The 22,110-nt window shown below is 36.6% G+C and overlaps 3 protein-coding genes across 4 annotated transcripts in view; 2 read left to right on the top strand and 1 right to left on the bottom strand.

The window, feature by feature from the left end:
• Window positions 1–1,797, top strand: part of sgpl1 (sphingosine-1-phosphate lyase 1) — a 31,320-nt gene extending 29,523 nt beyond the window's left edge. For both annotated transcript variants that reach the window (XM_030156259.1, XM_030156260.1), the window contains exon 14: window positions 1,394–1,797. In XM_030156259.1, the coding sequence (XP_030012119.1) occupies window positions 1,394–1,537 (144 nt within the window). In that variant the 3' untranslated portion in view covers window positions 1,538–1,797. The remainder of the gene's footprint in view (window positions 1–1,393) is intronic.
• Window positions 1,798–3,119: 1,322 nt separating this feature from the next.
• Window positions 3,120–12,393, bottom strand: pcbd1 (pterin-4 alpha-carbinolamine dehydratase/dimerization cofactor of hepatocyte nuclear factor 1 alpha). The gene is made up of 4 exons (XM_030156281.1): window positions 12,294–12,393; window positions 10,219–10,350; window positions 10,007–10,087; window positions 3,120–5,797 (listed from the first exon to the last, which is right to left on the bottom strand). Exons 1-4 carry the CDS (start codon window positions 12,294–12,296, stop codon window positions 5,705–5,707), a joined length of 309 nt encoding a protein of 102 aa, XP_030012141.1. The 5' UTR covers window positions 12,297–12,393; the 3' UTR covers window positions 3,120–5,704.
• Window positions 12,394–17,304: 4,911 nt separating this feature from the next.
• LOC115434353 (heparan-alpha-glucosaminide N-acetyltransferase) overlaps window positions 17,305–22,110 on the top strand; it is a 65,303-nt gene continuing 60,497 nt past the window's right edge. The window contains exons 1-2 of the mRNA XM_030156264.1: window positions 17,305–17,763; window positions 18,479–18,597. Of these exons, the coding sequence (XP_030012124.1) occupies window positions 17,711–17,763; window positions 18,479–18,597 (172 nt within the window). The 5' untranslated portion in view covers window positions 17,305–17,710. The remainder of the gene's footprint in view (window positions 17,764–18,478; window positions 18,598–22,110) is intronic.

The raw sequence follows: 22,110 nt of genomic DNA, 5'->3' as shown, positions 1-22,110 counted from the left end.
ACCCTTTCATGCACAGTGGTCACTCCAGTGGACAGTTCTTCTCCAGCTGTTCTCTTGTATATTCATGGATTTTGTTGTTTTACTTGCATATCAACCAACACAGTGGATACTTATGCACCATCCCATAATACACTGCAATTCATACCGTTACTGTAACATTCCTGTTCTTGATAAACCTGATCTGCAGAAACATATTTGAGTGTAAATCAATTGCTAGTTGTTATTAGACTGTAATTAACAGTTTTTTTTAAGTTGTTGTGTTTTGTTGTTTTTTGCATATTATTTGAGTGAGTAATAACTGCTATTACAGTATGTTACAATGTGAGAAAACATCAGATTAGCAACATTAAAAAAACATTTATTTCATAGTTTTCACACAGTGTGACAGTAAATGCATGTTTCTTTGCTTCAAAAATTAAACGCATGGTGTCCAGCTGAGTGGACATTTTTGTAACTCCATGAAAAATAGGTTCATAAAAAAAAAAAGAATAAAAAAAATTTCAGTCACATTGTTTTTTTCATGATGATGATGATGATGATGATGATGATGAAATTCTTGATTCAGTCATCACACAATAACCAGTGTCAACAACAGCACTTCAAACATTACAAACATTACTAACAGGTTATGACTGAAAAGGCCCAGGCAGAAGCAAAACGCTTATATTAACGCCTGTCCTACAGAACAAATTCAGCTACCCAGCATCCAATATCGGAAAAAGAAAAAAAACAAAAAACAAAAAAACAATGTATTAAAGCCAACAAACAAGCGAAACCTAAAAAGGTGAAAATACACCAGAGAAATAGAAAACTTAACCACCAAATTAATGGTAATTTAATGTAGACTCAAAAATAAATAATTTACCTATTACTTGTTAGAGTTTAACAATTGTATCCTTCAAAAATTGCCTTACGTACCATTTTTTAAAATATCAAAAACGGGCTACACATTCTTAAATCCATACTGGCCTCATTCCATAATTTAACTCCAACAACAGATATACATCTTCTTTTTGTCTCTTTTTTCGCTTTTTGTACAACAAATTTACAAACATCTCGCAACCTTTGTACACAGACAGGGAGTAACTTTAATTTGGCTTTATACATTATTTGCATTATTTTATAGTAAACCAAATCATTAAATTTCATAATATGGGATTTCATAAACAGTTCATTAGTATGTTCATAGTAACCGGCCTTATTAATAATACGTATTGCTCGTTTTTGTAGGAGGACTATAGTATTTACAGTTGTTTTATATGTCATGCCTAAAGAGGAATAAAAACACTCAGGAAAAAAATCTGGATTAAGGTTCTCATAATTCATGCATGAAAGGGTTAATCTGCAGAGGTTTGTAAATAGTTTTCAATACTTCCTGTTCTTCCTGTTTCAGGGTGCGATCTACGGCATGGCCCAGTCCATCCCGGACCGGTCCATGGTGACAGAGATCTCCAGAGGCTTCCTGGACTGTCTGTACAGCACTGAACTCCCCAAGACCAACACCAGCCACATGAACGGGAACGGGAAAGCCCACTGAGACCACACGGGTCCGCACGGGTCCGCACGGGTCCACGGTGACCCGTCTCACACCCGCTCATGCCCGGCGCTCTGTTGCCTTATCTCGCATATTCACACCGTACTGAAAACACCCGCGTAGAAGCACAAGCCATCGCCGTTTTAACCCTCAAAGACCCAAACAGCCACTGGCAACCAAAAACATCCACTGATCTAAAATGTTCTCTAATCCTATCAATACATGTCAATAATTAGTGTAAAATACAGTTCACGGTCATCAGATATGACCCATTTGGACCTTCAGAGGCTCCATAGTTACCGTGGAAACACTGTCATCTTCTACAGCAGTGGCCGGAAACATGGTTTTGTTTTTTTTTTACATTCAGTTAATGATATTTTTGCTGAAAAAGTCGGATTTGATATAATAACCCTCAACTTTAGTCTGAGCGTTTATGAACATCTACATGATCAGTGAATTAAATGTCCTCCTGAGACCCAGGAAAGTAAAAGTTTTGGCTTTTTTTTACATTAAATAATCATGGTTGGAAACAGCGTAATGCAACAGGTTTTTCAGATACATTTTTTTAAGTAACGCTATGAAACTCTTGTCCCCTACGAAGGACAAAAATGCTTTGCTGGGTCTCACGATGACATAGGGAATACATGGTTTTCACTGAAAAACGCAAAATACATAAGATATTATCATAAATGGTGATAAATCGCTTAAAGATGCGAGAGACTTTCGTGACCAATTTTTCATCAGATCTGTCAAACCTCAGTCATATCCTCAGTATCACGAATCTGTCAGTCTGTCTGTCATTACTCACCTGAATCTCTTGAATCACGGTGAACAGTTTCTTAGTTCCATCCACCAGAAACAAACCGTGTGTTTACAAACAGAGCCAGGAGGGAACTCGGGCATCTTCGGAATTTTGTCGCGACGTGCATTGTGGGAAAGGGAGGTTTGCGCAGCTAAAGACATGACGCAGAAACGGCAGGAGCTCCCTTCTCTCTATGCATATTCCTCCAGCCGTTTCCGCGTTTCAGCCGTTTCCCGCGTCGTGTTTCTTTCATCCATATAATATCATATGGTTGCACTGCCGCTGTCAGGCAGCTGTGCGAACCTCCCTTTCCCATAATGCACATCATGTCAAAATTCCGAAGATGCCCAAGTTCCCTCCCGGCTCTGAATGTAAACACAAGGTTTGTTTCTGGTGGATGGCACTAAGAAACTGTTCACCGTAATGCAAGAGATTCAGGTGAGGAATGACAGAAAGACTGACAGATTCATGATACTGAGGATATGACTGAGGTTTGACAGATTTGATGAAAAATTGGTCAGGAAAGTCTCCCGCACCTTTAAAAAAAGTGGGAACGGCCACAAAAGAAGCTCTGGGTCTTTAAGGGTTAATCAGACGAGGATCACACAGTCTTTTAATTCAATTTTATTAATGTAGTGAAAGTGTTTGTGTGATATTTTATTTAACAGTTCATTTCAGTCTCATGTTTGTTATAGACATATTTCTTTCATAATCTCTACTGATTGCATAGCAGAATCATTCTTTTTTTAAAATTTTTTTAAATTTTATTTTATTTTTTTTTAGATTTTGTGTTTGTTTGTCGGATCATTTCAGCATCGCAGCCGTCACTGATTCACTCCCAAGTGATGATTTGGCAAAAACTAGACCACTGAACGCTTATAAGAGTCGCTGTGCTGCCCTCTAGCATGAAACCCCATGTACTGTACCAGACTGGACCCATCATCATCATCATCATCATCATAGTTCTCTGAAAAGCACTGCGAAGCCCCGGCATCGACACATCAGGTTAATCTGCGAATCACTTGAATCTACAGCTCTGATGTCGGGGGTGTGACGTCTGTAAGCATGAGCATGTACATCATAGTTTGTTGGCACTTATTAAGACATTTTTGTACGTTAGGTTTGCATTTATGACCCGTCTACAGCGGATGGAAGCGTAGACGGGGGGGAGGTTTGGATACTTGGGAGCTTTCGGTTTTACTGTTCCATAAAAATATAAGATAAGGGAGACATCAACTAGAGGAATCCAAAGCTCTTAGATTTTGAGAAGCAGTGAAATGTAACATGTTTTTATTAAGACAGGACTAACTCTGTTTTTTCTACTCCGGTCTGCAGTCGTCTGCGTCGTCCTTATTTCCTGTGTCGTCTGCGGAGATTCCTGCGCACCATCACCTTTTTATTCATTCGTCTCCTAATTCAATCTACCTCAGTTTCTACTCAATGCAAATGTCATTAATTCAGACACACTCAGATAGTGTTTTTTTTTTTTCCATTTCTAACAACACGATCCTTGAGGGCATTTGACTGTACGTGTGCTTAGATACTGAAAACAAACTGTTTCATTGGTTTTGATGCACAGACTGATTGGAAACGACGCCTTCTCCTTCCCTGTCGTCTTTTTTTTTTTTTTTTTTTTTTTTTTATCATGGGCTTTTTTTCCTGAATTTTCCCATGAAATAATGATTCCCATGTTTGTGCAATATGTAATCTTACCTTTTATGAAGTGACACAGAGGGGAATGAATGCCCTGCTGTTAATGGTTAAAGACAGGAAGGAATTCAGCCGTTTGTGTGACCACTGCATGTTTAATAATGGATTTATTTGTGTTTGTGTGTCGTCAAAGAGATTAGATGTGAATGTATTTGGGTTCATGTCCCGTGATCAGAACTGCAGACGAGTTCATCTTCAGGTTAAGATATTTGTCCGTCTTTTAGTCAGTGCCTGGTTAACAGATATGACAGCTTTTATAACGACTCAAGGTCTTCTCTGAGGCCGCAAGTAACGATTATTGTGCATTTTCCAATTAATCGATTAGTTGTTCATCAGGAGCTCATTTGTTCTTGTTTGGTCCAAAACAAGGTCTGGAATTAACAATAACTGTAACTTTTAATTAACCTGTCAGCTATTTTCTTGATTAATCAATTAGTTGTTTGGTAAAAAAAAAATGCTGATGTTAAATGTCTCATTTGGTCACAACCCTGAAATATTCATTAATGGAAAGAAAACTGAAAATATTCCCAATTAAGAAGCTTCAAAAGTTCTATTGATGAGATTAAAAGCACAAAAATTATTTGCTATTTTCTATAAAATTTAAAGAAAAATGGTGAATAAGAATTAAGCTCCACGATAATAGTCAAATTACAAAAAAAAGCATAAAGTTAAAAAAGCTGATTTGACTGAAGGTGATTTCCTCCAAAAAGTACTTGATTAATCAGTTATGAATGTACATGACAATCGATTAATCAAATAATCACTCAACTCTGTTTACAACCATCACATATTCAGTTTACAGTCAAGAATGAGTAAATATGATAAGAAAATGTTGTAATTTAAGATGTTGGAGTCAAATGTGTCTTGAACCAATTCATCGACTTGACGACTAATCGATTAATTGTCACCTTTTATTCATAGATATCGCGCCCAGTTATAGGCAAAAAATCTTTTATTCAGTCCCTTTTGCGCCGAAGAAATGTTCTCAAATGACTGGCAAAAAAAAACCTTTTTTAAATAAAAACCTTTAATGCAAGTTCATCTTTAAGCAGCACTGGGCAGCGAGTTTGTGGCTCGTTCCTTCGTGCTGCGTTTAATGACACGGGAACATTTTGTAGCAATAATGAGCTGTGAGCTCGGTGCCTTCAGAGGTTTGAGGGGTAGCGGTTTGTTTCTGTCTGACATCCTCAGGGATCCGGCTTCGGAACAAACATCCTTAAAGTTCACTGCTCTTTCAGAACAGATACTGTAGACACATACGTCAGGCGTGTAACGTTTAATGTGTGCGAGTCGGCTGGTTATTCCTCTTTTCGGACTGCAATACTCTGAGATTTGTCCTCCATCGCATGTGTTTTGTTAAGTATCTGCCGAGGTCAGAGGTCATGTTCAGTCAGAAGGACCTGAGGCAGTTACACAACCATAACCGTGTCCTGTTTTCAATAAAAGCTTTCAGTGTGACGAGGACTAGGATCTGGGTCATGTTTTACTCAAGTTCAAGAAAATATTACAAAATATTTGGCACATAAGACACCACAGTTGTAAATGTTACCTGGAAACACATGGAATGAACATGTTTAAACACTTCAGCTACAAGGTTCACAGTAAAGTGAGGATTCGGTCGCTCTTCTTTGGGTTTTCAGTCCTGCTCGTCTGCGTTCTCACATCAGCGACGCCTGGTCGATGAACGTGGCTAAAGTGATGTCGCGCTGGGACAAACCTCCGCAGTCGTGGGTGCTGAGGGTGATCTGGACCTGGAGGAAAGAGGACGGAAACCAAAACACCCAGCAGATCAGGACACGCTTTATTATCAGTGTTTTCCAACCTTGGGGTCGGGACCCCATGTGGGGTCGCCTGATATTCAAATGGGGTCACCTGAAATTTCTAGTAATTAATAAGAAAAAAAACCCAAAAACTTACTGATAAAAAATATATGGTAGTTGACAGAGATAATCGTAATACAAAAAAGACATGACAAACTGAAGCTGAAACTGCAGCACTGTGGTTCTGTTTATCTGTCAAATGTTCATTGTGGTCAGTTTCAGATGCTGCAGCTCTTTCATAATTCATAGTTTCAGTTCTTGTTTGTTCAGTATTAATTGACAGCCTGTAAATCCAAGCTGGACTGACTGTACATATCCTGACAAAGACAAATCCAATCCTCACTTTGTGCAGTAATCTGCACCTGGATTTACTGCCTCCGTCCAGAATAATATACATTATATAGACTAAATGTAGTCTCAAATTAACATTTATTTGCAACGTAGTACAGCAAACTATTACATGGTAAAAATCCAATTAATTTTAGTAAAATGTCTCTGTTTTGAATGTCTGGGGTCGCCAGAAATTTGTGATGTTAAAATGGGGTCACAAGCCAAACAAGGTCAGAAACCACTGCTTTATTATAATGATCATATTCACTTCACTGCTCTGTGTGGAGGACTCTGAGAAATTATTGCCTCTGATTGAAAATGCTAAATCTTACATACTTTGTTATTTTTTAAATAATTTTATTTTTCAAGACAGTTTTGTACAAAAAAATAAATAAATAAACAAGAACATTTAAAGAGGAGTGTACATAATCGAATTACAATAACAATATACAGGGAAATGCAGTTTTCCCTGTATATACAAGATTTACACAAAGTCCGGTTGCTTTAATAAGTTCTGTGTCCTCCAGTTCTTCCATATTTAATCAAATCTGTCATTTTGGAGTCAGAAGTAGAATGTGATTCGCTCCACCACTAAAACCGTGTAAACAATTTGATGCCAGTCTTCCAGGGCTGGGGCGTTTACATTTAACCTTTTTTTTTAGTCGTATCCTTCCAAGCATCTTTATACTCAACATTCCAAACCAACATTTAGTGTCCTTATTCATGTCCAATGAGTAAATATAATCAAAAGCAACTCATCCTGGCTGAAAATTGTGTGCACCCTTAAGATTTTTCTCATCTCTGAATGAATAGGTGGAAATGTTTTTCTGCCTGAGTTCCACAGTTTCTCTGACATACTTAAATAAGATGAACTGGAAAACAAATGACCGATGGCCTGCTTAGATGATGTTTTCAATGTATACGATAAAGTTTTATTACACGTATTTATGTCCATTTATCCTATAGATTTATAAATGTTCCAGCATAAAGAACCTGTAAAATGAGTGTATTGTCATGGACAGATAGTGTTTTAAAGTAGATCTGAGACGAACATTCCTTTAGAACACAGGTGTCAAACATGTGGCCCGGGGGCCAAATCCGGCCGGTGGGATGAATTTGTGAAATGCAAAAATTACACTTAAGATATTAGCAATCAATGGTGTCAAAATCATTTAATTCAAATAATTCGAATTCCACGTATGGACACATACTGTCCAATTAGATTTCAAGTGGGTCAGAACCAGTAAAATATTCTCATAATAACCCATAAATAATGACAACCCCAAATTTTCTCTGTTTTTTTGGTGTAGAAAAGTAAAATTACATGAAAATGTTACATTACCAAACTAGACTTTTACAAAAAATGTGAATAATCTGAACAAATATGAACAAATGGAAAAGTCTTAAGAAAAGTCAATGCAATTTGACTAATATTCTGCCTGTTACTAAATGTTTTGTGTTATTTTAATGCACATGTGTAAATGATAAACTGAGGCAGAACACTGTTAAAATTGCATTTGTTTTTTTAAGACAATTCAAGTTGTTCGTGTTATTCAGATTTTTAAGGACACGTTGTAGATATAAACCTGATCAGAATAGAATTTTCCTTTTTTCACTGTTACTATTTTACTGGTCCGGCCCACTGGAGATCAAATTGGGCTGAATGTGGAACTGAACTAAAATGAGTTTGACAGCCCTGATTTAGAGTAAAACCCATTCTATCATTAATTCTCACTATTTCACATTTTGACCCCAGACTGTATCTGCTAAACTACAGCCAACCAGCATTTGGCCTTCATTTAGTTTATTTATTATTAGTTGAATCTGGAGGCATTTTACTTGTAGACTAGTGTAATTGGAAAAAAAATACCTGAAACACGTCGAAGTTACTAAAAATAAAATGATCCTTATGTGACCTTTTAAATTTGGAAGAATAATTTTAAGCATTTCAAGTTTCACAGTTTATTATAAATCACATTTATACAAAAAGTGCATTTGTGTTTGTGCCAAAACATTTGGCCACGACTGTACAACCCCCCCCCCCCAATCAGGATAAAATCTAAACATATTATAAATATTACCAGGAGGAATAATGTCGGTCTATACGATCCTGATCAATTAAACCCTAACAACAGCATTAGTGTTGACTGTGTAAAATATGAATGTAAATGTTAATAAGTAGACTGTGTAACTCATCCTGTTAAAGCTGCACTAGAATGAACTCAACGGTTTATTTAACCTGTTCCTTTCACCTAATTTGTGTTCATTTTCACCTATTTACCAAATTCCAAGGCTTATAAATGAAGAACCACAAGGACAAAGTTAATCAATGACGCCTCATTTGAAAGGTAATAATCTGTAGTTAAAGAACATTTCCTTGTTTAGTATGTGGGTAAAAAACATCCTGAACTACATCAGGTTAAATTCAATTTCTTCATGTGTGGGGTTTTTTTTATTTACCTTTTTTGAACAGGAACATAAATAATGATGGAACGGACCGGTCATGTGACCTCATGGCATCAATCAGGTAGGAAGTCCCATTAGTTTCAGTCACTGTTCAGGTGATTCTTTCACTAGTTATGTTTTGTTGCTCAGAAATACTGTAAAATAAACTTAACAACTCAATTATGGACAATCTAAGCTTTCCAACAATGAATATGAGAAGAGTTTTATTTTAGAAAATGCTGAGTGGATCAGGAACAAGGAACGGTTAAAGCACATTAAGAGAAGTCATTTATCAATAATCATGTCAGCACTTAAACTGTGTTGGACTTTATCTCTTGCTGCTGTTTCAGTTTGTTTTCATGTGTCTTTTAGTGGTTATAGTACAGTCTTTTTATAATAGAAGAGTCTTTTACTTTTCTGCAGGTCTTATATAACGTGCACTACTTTTATTTACCTCAGTATTATTATTGCTTCTACATGCTCATAAAATATCTACAAACTGTAACTTTTCATCTTAAACTTTTGTTTTTTGGCTGACAGTAAAATTCTGTCCATAGAGACCATGTAAAAATAACCTTTAGGCACATTTACAATGTAGATTAATGAGCACTGTCCCTGTTAAATAAACCAATAAGTTAAAATTAAATATATAGAAAATTATGGTAATAATAATTTAAAAAGGAGCACACAAGAGAGAAGACTGTCTGAAATGTATTTAGTCATACATCATATTATTATCATCTTAGAAATATTTGTTACTAGCAGCATTGTACCCATCGTGCCATTGTACAATAGCGCCCTCCCGTGGTGCAACAGTGGCATTGTACCCTTACGCCCTCCCATGCTGCAACACTGATCGGACGCCGCACCGGACGCTGGACACAGAACGTGTATTATAGTAGGATATCTCATAGATTTTGTCAAATTAATGTCACATTGTGTACTTTGTCGCCCCTTTTAATATAAGATAATCCTAAATCAGTGCATATCAGATGTGGGAGCTGTATCTTTCCAGTTTTATCTTAAAAAAAAAAAACAAAATTTTGAAGATTAGAGTGGGAAACATTTTATTTATGAGGAAAAAAATGTATAAATTCACAGGAAAATGCTAATTAACCCATTAAACAAACAGGATGCTGTGTTAAATATGGGTAAATACATGTAAAATCACAAAATATTGAATAAATGTAGTGGTTTAACTGGTTTAATCGAATACTCCAATAAGTGTGGAGTCTATTAACCATGTTGCAAAGTGTATTCTCTCTGTTTTTTTGCTTAGACTTTCCTGAATTAACTCATTAGGACATGTTTAGTGTTTATATTCTGGTCACATTAGTGTTTCCTATAGATGCCAGTCTTATATACCTTGTTGTAGACGTTGAACCATTCAGGGTGGTGGTCCATCTTTTCCGCCTGTAGAGCCACTCTGGACATGAAGCCAAAGGCCTGGACGGACACACACACACACACACACACACACACACACACACACACACACACACACACAGAGTCAGGTCATGCAGGTGTGTTTTACTGTCATGGTTTGTGACTGTTTTTTTTGCAGAAACATGAGGAACCTGGTTGAAGTCCTTGAATATGAACTCCTTGTAGATGGCGTCCCGGCCCACCACCTCCACCCACTGAGCGTTCTGGAGCAGGGGCAGGAGGTGGTTCCTCTCCTCCTCGGTCAGACTCTGGATCTTGGCGGCCTGTAGCGGATCACAGAGGGGCAGATTCACAAACGCACGCTGTGATTGGCTGAACCGGATCCCATCTGGAAACAATGACAGGCTGCGTTCTGGTTCAGAGGTATGTGGGGGGGGGTGGGATTTCCACATGTTTCACACATGATGACGGTCACATGGTCTTAACTCTTTTATGTACGGTGTGGAAGCATTTTTGTGATGAATTCCACAATGATTCATCACAATTTAGTATAATATTATACTTCACATTTTGCATTTTTCAGTGAAAATCAGGTATTTGGACATTTCCTATTTAACTGATCTTAAAAATGGAACCATGGTCACTGTAATTTGTCATTTTTTATACAAGAATTTACAAAAAAATGTAAGTGACGACTCATTTCAGCCAACATATAATGTAAAATGTGACACTTAATATACCTGATCCTTCAAAATGCTTGTTATTATAAAATGTTTAATCAGCGTTGAACCACTGATCCAATCAATACATGTAAATAATTTGGGGAATATTATAGGATAATATTATAATAAAAGGTCATAAATCACTTAGGATAGGTTAAATGTAGAGAAAAGCTCATTTGGAAGCCACTGACAAAATTGTTTTGAGTCTGTAAGGGGTGAAAATGCCAAAAATTGTAGCTGTATCTAAGATTTCTGCGTAACAAAACCAATATATGTGTTTTCAGATATACATTTAGACTTAAATGTATACTTAATATCAAAAATTTACTCTGTAGCCAAACAAAAGACTCAGCATACATTTAATCTGCTGATATCTGATGTAGTTTCATTTCAATACTATTTCCATGTGGGTTTATACCAGTGATGCAATGATTTAATTAAATTAATTGAGAGCTATTCTGACAATTAATAACTGGTTTTGGTATGTTTTTAAGAAGTAATGGTCATATTTCTCTGATTTCAGCTTCTTAAAGTGAATATTTTCTGATTTTCTGTCCTTTTTATGATGACACTACCTGAAAATCTGTGTTGTGGCTTTGCTACATCCTGTTAGGCTTTTAGATGCTTGGTATTTCATTGACAAAATGATTAATAATTACATTAATTTGTTACAGCTACACATTACACCTCTTTCTTGCATGATACCAGTACCTGTAACATTTTTTTCACCTGTTGATTCTTGATTGTTTGGTCTAAAATTGTCAGGAAATGGAGAAAAAAAAATCCTGAAAATGATGTTCATATAAATCTTGTTTGGTTCGTGCCTAAAAATATTGAGTTATTCAGGAAAAAACACAGAAAATATTCACATTTAAAAAGCTGCAATCAGAGAATTTGCACTTTATTTGGATGATCAGAATAGCTTTAGATGAATTTTGTAAAAATAAAACAAATGGATTTCATTTTTAGCCCAAATCTGAAAAAGTAAACACAATCTTTTACCAACTTTGGGTCTTTTGGTCATAGTTCACAGATGACAGAGGTTAAAATCTCCACTCATCTGACTTCCTCATGACCCTAACTCTAAGCATGTCACTTTATTTCACAATCCGGTCTGGACTTTTGATGCTTTGCCCTCAGAAAAACCAACAGAGACAGTGACTAAACAGATGTCAGACGCGCCTGAGGCTGAGCTCTGACATCAACAGGTATCATAGCAACGCTCTAATCTGCTTTATCTGTGAGGCGAACGGGCCGCGCACACACAATGACCACTGGATTAAACCTCTGTTTTCCCTGACAATGCATCTGTGTCCACACACTGCAAAAACATGCTGGTGTCAGTGTTACGCTCGGATTTGTGGGATTTTAAGCTTTGATTGGACAAAAAAAGCACAAATCCACAATCATACACTGAGTCAGAGTATGTGTTAAAGGGTTATTTTGTTAAATTCAGGTCTGTGAAAGTGAGTCAAAGCACACAGGTTAGTGTCAGAGGTCGGACACTCACATGTATAGAGGCTGTTTTGTTGTTGTGTACTCACCATGTTTGCAGAGTGTTCAGCTCCAGCTCCCTTTTGCACAAATCTGCAGCAGCAACTGGAGTGAAACCATCTGATACATGAGCTGTAGGTCCTGCTTAGTTGCCCCTGACAAAGCCTGAACAGAAATACTCAAAGCTGATAGGTTAGTCAGCTTCCTGTCAACATGGGGTTAATCATAAACCAGCGCCTGTTGCACAAGGCACGCCTGAGGCCGGTTATTGTACCAGGAATCAACACAAAGCCCGGTGTGGTTTGTTGTGTGATGAAAGGCTAACACACACCTTTTGTTCAGCAGTTTGTGGAACATACACACGGACATAACCTTCAGGATGGTAGTCCACTGTTAATCTGTGCACAACAGGACAGCAGATTTAAAGCTGCGGTCGAATGCAGTTCATGTCAAAGGTTAATGAGCTGCTCCCTAAGAGATGCCCCCCATGAACTCATCTGTCACAGCCTGTGCTCAGCGAAATGAAGCAAGTAATGAAAATGAAAACAGGCACAGGATGTGACAAGTGACTGGTTGGGAAATGAGAACGGAGCTTTTGGGTGAATTAAAGATGTTAGACTGGCCTTTAAATGTGAATATTAACACTATGGGACCAGTGTTAAACAACAGCTAAAGACAATCAACCCATAATATCCTGTGCCTCTATTACCTGTATTATATTATACCTGTAGAGAATTACAACATTCCTTTTGTGTCCTTCATTGTCATTAAATAAGATTAAAGAGAAAAGAGGATGACAAGACGACATTAAAAGAAAGGAAGGAGAAAATAAGAAAAGGAGAGCAGGAAAGAAAGAGAGAAAGAAAAGAAAAGAAAAGAAAAGAAGGAAATGGAGGGAGGGGAAACAAAGAAGGAAACAAAGAAAAAGTTCTTTGGCCTGATACAAGGACGTTGCTACATTCACATCATGTTTTTTAATCCAACGGACTCATATGACATTCAGCAAATGCTTAAAAGTTCATAAAACTGCATAAATGACCTGAACAAACATGATGAATGAACCTATTCCACCAGTTGTGTCAAACAGAATGTCAACAACTGATGAAGTATAGATTTTTTCCACAGATGGTTTTACAACTCATGAATCAAAATAATGAAATGTACAATAATTTTGTGGAAAAAAAATTTGATTAGAATTATAGCAAATGATTCCTGTAACAGATCTGGACATGAGAGAAGATTAAAAAGACAAAGTAATATTTAATGCAAAGAAATCACCACAAAGTAGTGTAAATCCTTTATACACGTACACCTGCACACATCTATACATGCAATACTTAGTTATTTGTTCATTTATGCGATAGACTGCATAGAATTAGTCAAATGAGGAACTGTGATGTCACCCATTGGTTTTTGAACTGCCATTAATAATTTGCAATTTGACCATATTTGGACAAAAGGGGTGGAGCTGCAGAAGCCTGAGGGGTCAGAGGTTAGCTAATGTTAACAGTTAGCACAGTTAGTTAGCAATCCACAACAAAGTCATATTACAGTCATTGTAGTGAAACCTGTTCAACACAACTACACTGGAGCCATTAGTCAGGACAAAATGAGCTTCTATTTAAGTGGAGATCTAATTAACGAGGGAAAACATTAAAGATGGAGAAAATCACGTATTAGATATACCAAATAAATGGAATGAGACAGAAAGAGCCTTGGAAAAAAAAAAATTGATTAGAAAAACAAAAATAAATGATGTAAACTTCTGTAAAGAATTATTTTTATTTACTGATCCATTATTTATTTCTTCTTTTTGTTTTGTTTTTAACTGTTATTGAACATTTTCCCCTCTAATAAAGACAAAAATCCCTCAAATGTGATTCTTTTCCATTATGTAGCTATCATTAGTTCTGATGATGCATTCTCTGTCATCAAGTTAACCCATTCACTATATTCAGGTCTAACATTAGTTTTCCAGTGACAAAGGAACCACCAGCTGATCTAAACCTGTTAGTGCTAAACTAAATACAGATTTGGAAATCCCTGGCAAACATACTGTATTGTTTACACTCTTTTACGAAATTGCAAACATTTGCAGAATTGGATGTAGCTCGTATAAGCTCATTAGATCAGAAAAAGTTGAGGTAAGAATGTAAAAATGTCCTTATGAAGCTCAAGTTTCTAAAAGCAAAAGGAATCTGACCTTTGTGCTTAATTAGACTGTAGATTAGACTCTCAGTGCTACTGTAATGTCCATATCTAATCTAAATAATCTTGTCAGTTGTCTGCTTTTATTCTAATTTCAGTCAGGACAGTTAGTATTAAATAATTCTTCCCCAATGTACTTCAAGGTTTGCACCAATGTGTTGTTGTTGAGCTGTCAACCACGCATGTTTCCTGCCCTTTGCCCACTTTTTACACCAGTAGAAGTGTTATAAAGATGAGCAGAGTAAGTCATTTCAGACACTGACATGGAGCCTGTGGGCTTTCTACGAGCAGGTCTGACTTTGGTCATTCTTCTGAGAAGCTGCCATGGAGGAAACATTGAACAAGGTGGGTGTTTGGATCTGGATCAGCAGAAATTGTTTTGTCACTGTTTTGTCACTTTTGTTTCTCAGTATAAACATAATGTGCTTTCTCTGTTTGGTTTTCTAGACTGAAAACTGTTGATAATCAGCATTTTGATCTTGATTATGATGATCTGATCCACCCATCTGCTGTCTCACCATCTGTTTTATAATGTGCATAAAACTTTGTTGTAAATCTCTATTGTTTTGAACTGAACAGGACCTGCTCTGAAGACAGACCAGGCTTTGTTAACGTTTCACAACCAGCTTCCAGAATTAATGCAGATCTCCTACACCTCCGATTACTGTTACAAGGTAAAGAAAATCCACTGTTTATACAAACTATTACCAAATTAGCACCCCATCTTTACAAAGCACTTAATGTATTATTCAATATAACCATATTTTAAAAACAAAACAAAAAACAATAACATAATTCCAAGTTATTGATAAAATTGACCTAAAATAGGTAGATCAATACTGATGTGTATATATATTATATATATAATGGTAAATTTAACTCACCCCGTCTCTTTCAACATTTGTCATATAAATAACTGAAAGGGGAAAAATAGCAAATAATCCTATGGTTGAACTTGAAATATGCTCTGCCAAGAGTTGGGTCATGAAACTATACCAACAGTTGAGTTAGCATTATGCTAATTAGCTGCCAAACTATGCATTGTGTGAAAAATGAGTGTAAGCTAACTAGATGCCAAACCAGCCTTTTAAATAAAGGTAATGAAGCTATGCGAAGTAGCTGTCAAATTAGACAATCCGAAAAGGGTGACGCTTAGCTAACTAGATATCAAACTAACTTTTGCAGTAAAGACACTGAAAGGTAGTAAAGCTAAGCTATCTAGCTGTTAAATTAGCCTTTTGCGTAAGGTAGCTATCGAGGCTTAGCTAGCTAACAGCCATCTAATTAACCCTTTATTGAAAGGTAGGGATGCTAAGCTAACTAACATCCATCAATTCAGCCTGTTGTCGTAAGAATAGTCAAGCTACGCAAATTCAGTTAAAACTACCATAAAATGAAAACGTTTTTGCTTTATCAGTTTTTTAAATTATAAAATATGCTGAAAGAATTTGCCAATTTTAGATTTTTTTGACTGTTAGCTAGCTTGTTAGCACTAACTATCTCCACATGACTGTGTTAATTTACATGACATTACAGAGAAAAGTATTAACAGAAAATTACAGCACACACTGGATATAATCCTTAAACAGGATTTGTTTTTGTACTGAACTCTGAGTTTAGCTGCTGATGAGGCAGTACAGCAGTTAAATGACTCACTTAAATGATTCAGTCTATTTACAGTGTTTATTTGAGGCCTTTTTGTACCCAAGGGACCTGATGCAGTTCCACTTCTAAGAAGAATACAGAGAATTAATACACACAGATAAAGCTGCTCTCATTAAGGAAATCAATGCTCTGTAAAGGAATATATTTGTGGGGTGAGAAGACAAAGGGTGGTTTTAATTTCCAACAGTTTTTTTTTTTTTTAATATCAGTTCTGCAGATTTTCAGTTTCTGATTTCACGTCCTAAACTTAACAGTGTGAGGTGCATTAAATCAGTGTTTCACTTGTTTTTACTTTTCAGTGTGTGTTCCTGCGTATCACCAGTGTTGGAGGCAACAACAGTGAATCTGTGGTGATCAGCACCAGATTCACTCTGACTCTACATGTGGAAACAGGGAATGCAACTCTCTGCAGGTAATGACTTTATTAATCCAGCTTTAAATTGGACATTTAAAACCAACATCAGAGGAAAAGGAAAGTTTTAACAGTGCTGTTATTTATTTTTTTTAATGGCACAGTCTGTATGATCCTTCTGCAGAATAATTCAAATGGCAAACTCAATCACAATCTACAAATGTGAGATCACCCAACATTACTAACAAGACTGTCAAATGATGCAAATGTCTGATAAAGTTTGCCACCTCGTTGTCTGAGTATGATTATTCCTGGCTCCAAATAGTAATAGTTGCTCTGTTCAATTTTTACAGGTGACAGTATTAGATTTTAATTATAGGTTCATTAAGGAAGAAACAAAAAAAACAAACCAAAACATCTGTTCTAATCTGTTTTAGAAAGATGGCAGACAGTGAATTGAAGTCTCTCTAGCTATATCATATAAAAAGCTTTTACTAAAGTAAAAAACATAATCATTCTTAATTTAAGGTGATTATACACTAATGTAAACATAATTATTTATATATATATAGACCCCTCTATATGTATATGGTCCTTTAATCCTTCGTGAGTAAAGTGACCCTAAGTAGTTGTTAATTTAACCTCCAGTCCACAGGCTTAAAACAGCTGATTTGTTTCCTGTTTACTCTGTGGGAGTGCACTGCTCTTGTCTCCAGACATAAAATACTGTAGCGTGGTGGCATCCGATGATTACCTCAGCAGCCTGGAGATTATTTACAGGGCTGGGGGAGTAATCCTGACCTGTTTCTGGACCTGACTGATGCCCTCCTTTAAAATACCTCGCTGAATATTGATCAGGACCCTTTTTGGGGTTAATAAGACCTGACATTCCGATATTGATGAAAAGGGCTCATTAAAGCCTCGAACCTGCTGGAGACCTCACCAGGGATGTTAAGTGGGGGGGACTTTGTTGTGTTTGTGAACAATCAGGGTTGACAGGATGCTTTCCATTTCGGGGTCACCTGGAAACACGATGCCTTGGATTCAGATGCAACATGACGAGCCTCTGCTGCTTTTCTTTTTCTCGTCTTCTCAGTGGCCCCCGTCTTCAGCTTCTTAGATCAATGCTGAGGTCTCTAACCAGACTGTGCTGATATTGATTTCCTTTTCCCCTTTGAAAAAACACTCCAAGTGATAGCTAGTATGTCATCCCACCAGTGGATCAATAGAGACGTGTAATGCATGTTTTTGGGTCTGAAACTGGAGATGGTCTTTGGACAGATGGGACACTTCAGGTCTACACACACTAGGGGGTGCTCTTGAGCTTCTCCAGTGAAGAAAATATGGAGGAAAGAGCACTGACTGATCTAAAATCAGATTTTTACAGTGATAAGTCTGTTTACCTCTTTAACCTTATGGATAATATATAGCTGAGATATACTATAACTATCTAACTATATGTAAATACACCCTGCATCAGTACGCTTGTTTAATTTTCATTTTTTGTTCACATTTGTTTTGTTGTTGTTGTTATTGTTTTTGTTTTACTTTATCCCATTTCTCAAGTAAATGATGTTACATATGTGCCAACCTGTTATTTTTTGTATATTTCTATTTTGTCACTTATAAACAGGAGCAGTGACAAATGTGAAAAATCATTTTGTGAATGTTTAGAGGGTTCTCAGAAGGTTTAGGTACTCTCTGGGTTCTAGCATCTTCTTTGAGTTCATTCAACACTTAAATGGAGAAAGAAAATCAATTTATTTAGCAGAAACATAAAACTTCATATCCTTTTCCACTATTATTATCAATTGATCTGAATATGCAAATTTTGCAAGGCTACAGAAGATGGAAAAAAAAACCAACATAAAAAAACGGACTAGATCTGTCAGCCTTCACTGAATTCAGTATAGGTTGTCTCCAAAACAGCCCTTAGCCTTAACAGTAATAGTAGGGAAATCCTGGCTTATGTTTGATGTGCCTTTAAGCAAACTGTGTGTTTGGCTGCAGGTGGACTCAGACATATGAAGAAGGAGGTCATTACTCAGTTTGGATCCAGATGTCAGAGGGTCCTGGTGAAACCAGCTGCATTCACACTGTGGATAAACAACCACACAGTGCATACCTACGTGAGTGCACAACGCTGATATCAGCTGAGAGTATGAGTCTGGCTTCATTTATTGAAATCTCTGACAATGCAGTTGACAGTTTATTTATTTATTTGTGGTTTATTTGATTGGGACTGATAGAGTATTGTCAGATAGACACTCCTTCAAGGCAAGAATCATAATGTTTAGAGCAAATGTAGATTTGTGACACCCATCCTTAGAGGGGCTTTAATGTGATTAAAAATGAAAAACAATTACATATGGGGAAAACACTTATGAAGTTAGGAACATTAGGATACAAAAAGGTACAAATTTAAGACATTGCATTGAAAACTGGTTTGTTGCTGAATTAACCCATGAAGACCCAGTGCTACTTTTTGTGGCAGTTCTAAATTAGGTTTTTTTTTCTCTATATTTAACTTTTCTTTAGTGATTTATCACCACTTATTTTAAAAGTGTCCTCTGCATTGTACAGTTTTTCAGTGAAAATCAGATATTTTCTTATATTTAATTTACTAATCATGTAGATGTTTATAAAAGCTCTGATTAAAGTAGAGATTTATTCTATCAAAAACAGAGAAAACTGAAGAAAAAGTGACTTTTTCAGTGAAGATGTCAATAGCTAAATGTAAAAACGAGCATCTGCATCCATTGTCACTGATCCAACTCCATGCGTTTTACTGGTGAATCAATGTTGTAGAAGATGACAGTGTTTTCATGGTAACTAAATTGGTCCAAATTGGTCATATGTGATGACCATAAAGAGATGATAATCTGTATTTTACACCAGTTATTTACATGGATTTATAGGATTAGTGGATCAACAGGTATTAAATATTTTAGGTCATTAGATACTTTTGGTTGCTGGTAGCTTTTTGGGTTTGGCATATTTGATTAAAAGAATGAATAAATAACTTGTCAGTTGACAGATTAAGCTGTTTGAGCAAATGTTCTGCAGAATGGAACAATATTTAGAAAATGAAAAGTAATGATCTACATATAGAGTCAACAGATGGATTTATTTCCCATTCCACTGCAGGTACACAGAATAGAAGCATTCAAACAACAGTTAAAAACCACAGCAACAAAGCAAAACTAATAAAGACATAGACTAGAAAGGACAGTTATGAAAAAAAAACTCACTGAACCAGTCTAACACTACATACACTGTACAATAAAATAAATGAAAAAATATATGATACAATTAACTAAAATATACCTCTTCACTTTTATCAAGCTCTTAACCTTTGTCATAAAAGCTCTTGAACCTGTTATTAACTTGATTTCAGTCAGAATGCACTTTAAACACAAGATACGCATTTAGAACAATTCAGTTTTCTGGATATACAGTATATATATCTCTCTGGAATTTTTCACTTAATAACAAAGTAATTTCATATCTTTTACCTGTGCACAGAAGGAGGAAAATCTAGAGTAGATTGAAAAATGAACTTCATGCACTGAACTTGCAGAACAAGGCCACTGAGCTGCTACCATTAGGTCTGTGAAGCATCCCTTTAGTTAGTTTTGAAGCTCTCCACATTGATTTTTTTTTTTTTTTTTTTTTTTGCTTAGGTGGTTCCCAAAATAACTTGGGTGTTAGATCTAAGGCTTGTAATGATGGAGAAATCCCTGTTTTTCATATGTAATCAAATGAATAGAAAAGCACATAGATCTTAGTATATTTCACGTTTTACATCTTTTGCAGGTTTTATGAAGAACATGTACATTTATTTATCACCTTTAGTGAATCCACACTGAACTATGCATGCAGTAACACATTAAATATATACAACGTCGCTAGATTCTTACATATATGTCATTACAGGCTTTTTTTACGGCTGAAAAGCTGGTCTTCCATATCTTTACAATGTGGTGTTTTACAGTTCCATTTACCATGGTCCCAGAAGAATACAGGATGAGAACATTCAGTAATCAATCAAAGTTTATTACAGAGTGAAGGTCCAGGTAAAAGGCACAGAATAAGCCTTACATGTGAAATTACAATAAATAAGTAAATGCAGAGGCACAAGACATTAAGTATCTTACAAAATCCCAGTTAAGAATTAAACCCCAGGACTGTACTAATGTGTCCACGGCCATGACTGACAGCGTGTCGTACTGAACCTTACGTTTGATAAATAATTTGCATAGAACTGACTGAAATGTGGCTTGGAGACTTAATGAACCTGCGTCCACGCCGAGGCCAAGCCGTGATCCCCTCTGATCTTAATTGAGTCAGCAAAGAGGAGGAGAATCACTCGGCTCGTCCACATCCACCGAGAAGTAATTTTCATCCATCTCATGGGACATGATGTGTATTGATCAGATAAGACATGCTTTCTTAAAAAGGGATAAAAGAAAAGCTTTTCTGTTTGTTTTGAAGGCCTGGCTCCATGCGTGGAGGATTGTGGGTAATACATTAGGGAGTGTGGAAGGATTAGGGCGTAATGGGATTTTGAAAGCGTCTCTCTCCATAATGTACACTCTACTTAACAATATTGCAGATTATGTTGTAGATCAGACTTTTAAGGCCAAGTAGCCATTATGTGAGCAGATATATGGTCAGTGTGACTGCACCCCTCACAGTATGATGAGCTTCCATTAGCTCCACAGACCGGTGATTATACAAACTCCCCATAGGACTTGCTCAGCTTAAGTAATGGTCTGGTCAGCAGCTGAACATAGGTTAGAGTTGCCCTGCTAGGGAATTTCAAAGTTTACTTCAGCGTCTCTGATTGATTGGCTTCGGGGCTTCATGAGGTCATTTGTTGGATGCGGTATTCTTCAAGGATATGTTTCTGTGCAGCTGCTATCAGATCCAGCCTTTAATCATGTTAGTAAAGTATTCTGCATTGTACAACAAACCACAAGCCACCTGCTACGGCCTTAATTCTTACAAAGAAAATCACAATATCGACTGTAAGTTAAGTGTTCAGTTTGACTTTAGCAAACACATCAATGAGCTGAACCTCCTCTATTAGTTTGGAGAAGGCGCCCTTGGTTTTTATTTTGACATTAACTAATAGTGCTCTAGTGTTGCTGGCTGCTTGGCTTCACACACTGAGAGCTTTATGGTGTTTTTATGATGTGGACGCCAGAGATGCCGTGACTTCTTCAGAGGTGATTAAATGACCACTCTTTGTTGAGAGTGGATGTCATAGTGTGGATTCAGCCCGGGTTAAAATGGATTCTTTGTGTTTGTTTTTCCACTAAAGACAAACAGTGTGTGTACCGCCTCTGTGTTATCTCTGCTTTGATGCAACAACACCGTAATGATATCTCCTGAGCTCATGTGTTATACCTTCATATTCAGTATCACAGCTGTAAAATGTCTCAGTGACGTCTGAACATGGCAGGTGTTGGTGACTAAGCAACGATGTGAGGGTAAATGTAAGTGTTTTGGTAATTTACAGTGAAATGGAGCATCAACTAACTACATCGATTGTACGATTGGTGATGGCGATTTACTCCACACAATCTGACAGCTTCAGTTACTTTAAAATTCTAGTTTTTCCTGCTCTCTCTGTTCTG

Source organism: Sphaeramia orbicularis, chromosome 15 (assembly GCF_902148855.1).
Source record: "Sphaeramia orbicularis chromosome 15, fSphaOr1.1, whole genome shotgun sequence".
In the NCBI taxonomy this organism is placed as follows: Eukaryota; Metazoa; Chordata; class Actinopteri; order Kurtiformes; family Apogonidae; genus Sphaeramia; species Sphaeramia orbicularis.
The sequence above is the reverse complement of the archived record's forward strand: the minus strand, read 5'-3'. Positions and strand labels throughout refer to the sequence as shown.

Excerpts from the sequence above, each read along its gene's own strand:
- pcbd1 (XM_030156281.1), bottom strand. Across the intron at positions 10,088-10,218 it reads TATTCAAGGACTTCAACCAG|GCCTTTGGCTTCATGTCCAG; the intron begins GTTCCTCATGTT and ends GTGTCCGTCCAG. Across the intron at positions 5,798-10,006 it reads GGTTCAACGTCTACAACAAG|GTCCAGATCACCCTCAGCAC; the intron begins GTATATAAGACT and ends TCTTTCCTCCAG.